Raw genomic sequence first — 7,637 nt, 5'->3', positions numbered from 1 at the left:
GGAGCAGTGAACCGTAGAGATGTTTCAGGTCTCCCGCTCTTTTTGTTCTGTTGTTTAACTGAGCGCCAGCCACATTCATTTAACTTGCAGTTACCATGGCAACATGGTCTTCCCGCTTCAAGGCTGCTGAGAGCTCAGCCAATCACAGACGGGTGACAGCACAGCTGTATTAGCTTGGTGTGTGAATAAGACAAGCCCGTTCTGCCTTTGCGGACATTCATCGTTGGAAACTCCGATAGAAAAATGCCTGAACCAGCAAAGTCTGCGCCCAAGAAGGGCTCCAAGAAAGCGGTGACCAAGACCGCCGGCAAGGGAGGAAAGAAGAGGAGAAAGACCAGGAAGGAGAGCTACGCCATCTACGTCTACAAGGTGCTGAAGCAGGTCCATCCCGACACCGGTATCTCCTCCAAGGCCATGAGTATCATGAACTCGTTCGTGAATGACATCTTCGAGCGCATCGCCTCCGAGGCTTCCCGCCTGGCTCACTACAACAAGCGCTCCACCATCACCTCCAGGGAGATCCAGACCGCTGTGCGCCTCCTGCTGCCCGGGGAGCTGGCCAAGCACGCTGTGTCTGAGGGCACCAAGGCTGTGACCAAGTACACCAGCTCCAAGTAAACTTGCTCTTCATCATCTGAAACCAAAGGCTCTTTTAAGAGCCACCCACATCCTTCTTCTAAAGAGATAATCTGGCAATATTGTTAAATGCTTTAGTAGCACTGAAAAATGAACCAGAAACACTATCCAGGGACTGTTTTCTCATGTGTGTTAAAGAAAACTAAATAAATATTAAGATACTTACTGGTCCAGTTGTCAATTATTTTTGCATCGTACTTATTCATGATGACAAAAACTAATATTGAGCAATCTTGTCAAAATATTCTCAGTACAATAACTGAATCTATCAAGACTAATGTTCTGCAAATATCTTGTCAAGTGTACTAGAAACGCATGAACATTGAATGAGTGGTTGTTTTGTTTGTGGTTAGTATTACTTGGAATGGAAGTACTGGTGTGTGTGTGTGTCTGTGTGTGTGAGTATTTGAATTCATTCTGTATTTGTCGGAGGTGCTTCTGTGATATTTTAATTCGGATAAACGATCTGAACAAAATTAAGACGACATTTTGTACCTCTGTCCACATCAATACATATTCCAATGTCAAAAACCACATTCAGTACCAGACCGTCTGGTAAATGAGGCTAAATTTTAAAATTCTCAGTAGCTCAGAAGAGATTAAATATTTTAATGTCAGGAGGTTAATCAGCAACCAGTCGGCTGAGGATGCTAGAAATCTTTCACATCTAAAGTGTACACATAATTGTCATTTGGAAACCATCTAAATTCACATTGTTTTTGTTTGAATTTTACAGTTTCATGATATTTAGGAACAATAGGTGACAGGAAAAGACGCAGTGCTCGGAACAGATTGTGAAACACTTTTGGTTTTTCCATCTCATTCATATTTGTCACAAATCTCTTACCCAGAGAACATCTGAATTCAGAAGTATTTTCATACCACTAGTTTTACTGACAGATCCTTTATCCGTCTTGTTTTTCAGGTTAACATGTTTAGTTACATGATTACTGGAAGAACAATGTTTGTTAAACAATTAACCACCTTCATTTCAGTGCTTTTTGTGTTTGATACGATTGCTTTGCTGTGGAGGCCATCTTGAAATAGACTGATTCTACAGTATGTTAATCAGTTGACCCAATGATTACTTTCTGAAAATCTGTTTAAAATTATTGATTCTTGAGACTTTTTTTCTAACTATGAACAAACCAAAAGGAGGCACACACGCGCATCGGGACAATAATTTCTAATTTTGGTCGTTTGGTGGCGCTACTAAACCCACAAACGTTAAAAATAAACCACCAAAGAAGAAGAAAATTGGCTCCTCCCTTGTCCTCTAACACGTCCTCCGTACTGACATAAACGTCGTTGACTCCGGCTTGGGTTCATCACTAACACTTTTCGGAGCATCAGTGAAAATGTCTGGAAGAGGAAAAGGAGGTAAAGGACTCGGCAAAGGAGGCGCTAAGCGTCACCGCAAAGTCCTCCGCGACAACATCCAGGGAATCACCAAGCCCGCTATTCGCCGTCTGGCTCGCCGTGGTGGAGTCAAGCGTATCTCGGGTCTGATCTACGAGGAGACCCGCGGTGTGTTGAAGGTTTTCCTTGAGAACGTGATCCGTGATGCCGTCACCTACACCGAGCACGCTAAGAGGAAGACCGTGACCGCCATGGACGTGGTTTACGCCCTGAAGAGACAGGGTAGAACCCTGTACGGCTTCGGAGGTTAAACCCAACCGTTTCCTGAACAAACCAAAGGTCCTTTTAAGGGCCACACAAGAATACCCTTCAGAGCTTCTGTTCTTTACTTGTCTTTGTTGACAGGCATTGTTCATACTAGGATTTCTGATCTGATACCAATACTTTGTAAAATACATGTTGGTACACACATTACCGATACCAGCACTTTGTACAAATATGCCTGTTGGGTAGATTTAAAAAAGGAAAATCCAAGACCAAAAAAATTTATGTATTTAAAACTCGTGTATTTTAAGGGAATGTCCTTATTTATACAACAGAAAATTAGTTATACAAACTGAAAATGTTGTTTCAAACTATATTAAAAACAAAAAAAATGTTTACATTTTTTTTATAAGTCAAATGTGTTAAACATTTGTATCAGTCCTAGTCTAGTATACATTTTTCAGAGTTAAGTAGGTTTTCACTGTTGGCTCTATAATTTGACACCTAGTTTTTGTCTTGGCAAGAAAGTTTTTAAAACGTACATTGTTTAAACTCCAGTAATCTGTTTTTCTGAATTGTACTGAAGCTCATTAGAATGCAATTTGAAAACACATTTGTCCAGTTTACAAAAAATGCATGATTTTATTAACCCAATAAATTAGTTTTTTTTGTTTGTTTTTTTTCCTAGTGACAAACTCAAATTACACCTTTTTTAAAGTAATTTTTTTTTTTTTTTATTAATAACACACAGAACTACAAAACACTACAAAAGAGAAAGATATATACAAACACTCGTGAAGGGTGTCAGAACTACAGTTTACAAGCTAGGGGGGGTTACAAAATGATAAAAATTGAGTAATACATATATAAAAAACATTAAATGAAAAGAATAAACATAAGAAACAAAAAGGAGCAAAACAATATGAGAAACTTAAAACAAGTTTTTTGATATCTGTTGTGAAATGGTTCTAGCAGTTTTCCAGTTTTTTAATCTACTTATTGAAGAATAGTACAACTTGAATTTGTTCATAAAACACGGGAAGGAGGGCTGATTGTCCCTCCAATTACTACAATGAATGTGATACTTTGCTATAAGGATGACTATATTATAGCATCGGAGTAAGCTGAGCTTAAATTATCCATATAAAATAAAATGGCATCAGCATCAAAGGGAGGCATGTTCAGTTTTAGATTAATCCAGTTTGTAATGTCAGTCCAGAAACTTTGTGAGTATTGACATGAAAAAAACAAATGTTCAAGGGATTCATCTTCAGATTTACAGAAGGTACACAAATCCACCTCAAATTTAAATCTTGTGTGCAGAAGCATGGCTACTGGGTAGATCTTATTTATTATTTTAAAATGGTTTTCTTTCACTTTAGGAGATATAGGCCATTTGACAAATTTTGAATGAGCAGAAGTCATTATGGTTTTATGATTTATATTGGGAGGTTTCTTGAATGAATCTTTGTTGTAATCATAGTAAATCGTTTGTCGCATGCATTCATTGATCATCTTATTACATTTGAGATCAACTAAACTACAGTCATTTAGTTTTAATGTGGGCATGGAAACGGTCACCTTTGGATACATGATGATATTTTTAATTAACTGAATCAAGGCTAAAGGGATTGCTTTACATACCTTCATAAAATCTTTATGGCAGCAGCTAAGGTTATATTTTCTAACAAAAGATGAGAAATTTAAAAGATCTCCATTACAATCCAAGATGTCTGTTACAAAAATGATGCCTTTTTTATACCAGTCTTTTCTAAATATTGACTTTCTGCCCACTGTGATTGCTCTATTATTCCACAAAGTTGATCCATGAGGTGAGAAATTATGGTGAAATATCATTTTCCAGAACTGAAGAACTTGTTTGTGGAAGTTTGATAATTTAACTGGAATCTTCGTCACTTCGAAGTCACACCTTGCAAGGAAGTCAATTCCTCCCAGCTGCTTAAAAATGGAGGCAGGGATATGAAACCACCATATGAATTTTGTTGTTGTAAAAAAGTTTTTAACCATTTAGTCCTAAATGTTCCAACCATTGCTTCAAAGTCTAGTGCATTGATACCACCATGCTCATGTTTTTTAACTAGTTGGGACCTTTTAACATAATGAGTCTTATTTTTCCACAAAAACTGAAAGATAATAGAGTTGGCTTTTCTTATGTTTTGTGGTGATATATACATAGAATGACATGGATAAACAGCCTTGGAAATGCCATCTGCTTTAGTCAACAGGTTCCTTCCAAAAATATTCAGATCTCTTGTCAACCAACGGCTAAGACAGTTTCATATCTACTAAGCGGTTTGAGATGTTCTCATCTTCCCTTCTAACTGCGTTTTTAGATACTAGTACACCCAAATATTTAACTTCATGTACGACTCTGATTGACTGGATGTTTTGATGAATACAGTTATGAATGGGAAGGATCTCACATTTGTTAATGTTAAGTCCAAGACCTGAAGCCTTAGAGCCTTAGAGAATAGTGAAATTGTATTAAGGGCTTTTCAACCATTAAATCATTTTTTAAAAACAATGCTGTGTCATCAGCAAATTGACTAATCTTGTATTCTCTATCAAAAACGTTAATTCCCTTTAACTCAGGATTGCTATTAACTTGAAGAGCTAGTAATTGAGTAGTCAAGATAAACAATTTTGAGGAGATAGGACAACCCTGACGAATGCCTTGCTGGATCTTAAATCTAGAAGTAAGAACTGGATTTAAAGAGACTGAGCTATAGATATCATTATAAAACATCCTAATTAATCCACAAAATGAATCACCAAAACCCAAAAACCTTAAAGTCTCTAACAAAAAAGCGTGTTCAATTGTGTCGAATGCCTTGTAAAAATCAAGAAACAGGATCACACTATCATTATCAAGGCAGTCACAATACTCCAACATATCAAGGACCAGTCTAATATGATTGTGTATATTTCTGTCTTTAACAAAGGCTGATTGACTTTCATCAATTATATCTTTAAATCCTCTATTCAGCCGATCGGCATAAACATGAGCTAAAATTTTATAATCTGTGCATAGCAGAGTGATGGGTCTCCAGTTATCCAGCATTTGCACATCTTTATTAGGTTTTGGGATTAATGTGATTATCCCTTGTTTCATAGTATTAGAGAGGTTACCTGATGAGATACAGTCTAAGAAAGCTTTATAAAGCATCTCTCTAATCTCTTTCCAAAAGAATCTATAAAATTCAGTTGTTAGCCCATCCAAGCCAGGCGACTTCTCAGTAGACATCTCCAAAATAGCCTTATCCAACTCCTCAAGTTCAATTTGTTTTTCCATAAATTGTTTAAAATCTAGATCAATTGCTTTATTGAATTCTCTTATGGTGTTTATAAATGTTGAACAGTTTGTCTCAGAGTAGTTGGATTTATATAAATTACTGTAAAAATTATGTAATTCTCTATTAATCTGAGTTTCATCTTCAGAAACAGATCCATTTATATTCAACTTAGTGATTTTTTTTTTAGTTGCCAGGTTGAAAAAATAAGATGTATTTTTCTCCCCTTCTTCAATCCAGCGAGCTCGAGAACGTATAAAAGCACCTTTAGCTTTTTCTTCATATAATTTATCTAGTTCACTCTGTAATTTATTTAGTTCAACAAGTTCTTCAGGTGACAGATCCGTCTTTTTACTAAGACTATTAATATTTGTAATGATATTAAATTGTTGTTGTTGTTTCAGTTTAGACAGTTTTTTACTTGTATCAATAGCCAGCTCCCTTATTTTAAATTTGAACCATTCCCATTTACTCACAGCTGACATTTCCAAGGCATTGACCTCCACCACCAGCTGCCTGACTTCTTCACCAAAAACAGAATTCTGCAAAAGAGTATTATTGAATTTCCAAACAGGAGTTAGACCAGGATCTGACCTTGAAAACAGAAGAGATAGAGAAATAACACAATGATCAGTTAAAGGTGCAGCAGATATCTCACACTTATTAATATGATTTATCAAAGAATTAGAAATGAGCCAGTAATCGATTCTAGAGCTTAGACCATTCCCAGAGGCATTAAACCAGGAAAACTGACAAGTCCCAGGATGTTTAACTCTCCAATAATCAATCAAATTTGCACTATTCATTAATTGAACAATCAGGTCATCATATTTATGACAGTGGACCCGAGGTGGATTTCTGTCTAACCATGGATCGGGCACCAAATTAAAATCACCCCCAACTATAACTTTATCTGTTGAGTAAGAATGCATACTATCTGTAATATGTTGACATAAGTCAGATATCAAAGTTTTGTTTTTGCCTCTTTCATTGTAACCATAAACACACACCAAAATAAAGTTTTCATCATTAATTTCTGTTATCACCATCAGCCAGTGCCCGTTTGTGTCACTAGTACGATGTAAAATTTTGCCTGGAAATCTGTTCAACAGAATCATAACACCCGCTGAGTGTGACGTCCCGTGACTGAAAAAAACAGAATCACCCCACTGTAACTTCCAAAAGTTCACATCGTCTTCACCAGAGTGAGTTTCTTGTAGGAAAACACAATTAGCCCTTTGCTCCTTACAAAAAAGAAAAACAGCTTTTCGTTTCACATTGTTTTTAAGCCCCCTAGCATTTAAAGAAATAAAAGATAATATACCTAAAAACTTTTGAGGTAGAACACGGAATCATAAGATGTGCAGGAATGAGAAATCTTGTCCCATCTACTATCTGAATAAGGTGCATTTAACTTTTAAGGCATATCAGGTGAATCGAAACTCTATCTATCTATTGTTATCATTTATCGTAATAAGACTGAATAAAATTCAGAGTGAAAAGCTCAGTGAGTGTCTATGAAGGGTCGACTCTCCGGTTGTTGATCAGAGTGTAACCTTCCTTCAGGAAAGCTCTCTGCCCTCGTTGTCTGGCATCTCGTACCAGCGGCCACAACTTCTTGCGAGCTTCCCTGTCCTCTTTGGAGAAATCTTCTTTGAACTGGATACGCTTCTCCTGACAGACCCTGGCATCCTTGGATCTCTTCCAGACCTCGTCTCGAACCGTTCTTGCCACGAACTGGATTATTATTGACCGCGGAGCGTTGTTTGAAGTGGCGGGGTCACTCTTCCTTCCCAGGCGATGTACAGTGTTGACTGTCCCACGAAGCTGATCCACTGAGATGGGCACCACTCTGGTCAAAATGCCAATGACCTCCTCTCTGGTATCCTCCCCCTCTTTTTCTGCAAGGCCATTCAGTCTCAAATTCCATCTCCTTTTGTATCGAGCTTGTTCCATCACAGACTCCTTCAGCCGTTTGTTCTCCTCTTCAAGCTCACTGACTTTTTCCTGCAGCCCCTTTATGCTCTCTTTGTTCACTTTAATAGCAGCAGCATTCTCCTCCATCTT

The 7,637-nt window shown here is 37.4% G+C and overlaps 2 protein-coding genes across 2 annotated transcripts; both read left to right on the top strand.

The window, feature by feature from the left end:
* The first annotated feature begins 215 nt into the window (after nt 1-215).
* LOC119422409 (histone H2B 1/2) lies at nt 216-638 on the top strand. The gene has a single exon (XM_037689778.1). The coding sequence runs from the start codon at nt 244-246 to the stop codon at nt 616-618; it is 375 nt and encodes a 124-aa protein (XP_037545706.1). The 5' UTR covers nt 216-243; the 3' UTR covers nt 619-638.
* A 1,331-nt stretch (nt 639-1,969) lies between these two features.
* On the top strand, nt 1,970-2,330 carry LOC119422410 (histone H4). The gene has a single exon (XM_037689779.1). It carries the CDS (start codon nt 1,995-1,997, stop codon nt 2,304-2,306), a length of 312 nt encoding a protein of 103 aa, XP_037545707.1. The 5' UTR covers nt 1,970-1,994; the 3' UTR covers nt 2,307-2,330.
* Nucleotides 2,331-7,637: the final 5,307 nt, after the last annotated feature.

This window comes from Nematolebias whitei, chromosome 16, assembly GCF_014905685.2.
Source record: "Nematolebias whitei isolate Nwh7 chromosome 16, NemWhi1, whole genome shotgun sequence".
Classification (NCBI taxonomy): Eukaryota; Metazoa; Chordata; class Actinopteri; order Cyprinodontiformes; family Rivulidae; genus Nematolebias; species Nematolebias whitei.
Note: the sequence above shows the minus strand (reverse complement) of the source record. Positions and strands in the feature narration are given on the sequence as shown.

What these genes read in the sequence shown, in the direction of transcription:
- LOC119422409 (XM_037689778.1), top strand. Translation starts at nt 244, where the DNA reads ATGCCTGAACCAGCAAAGTCTGCGCCCAAGAAGGGCTCCAAGAAAGCG.
- LOC119422410 (XM_037689779.1), top strand. Translation starts at nt 1,995, where the DNA reads ATGTCTGGAAGAGGAAAAGGAGGTAAAGGACTCGGCAAAGGAGGCGCT.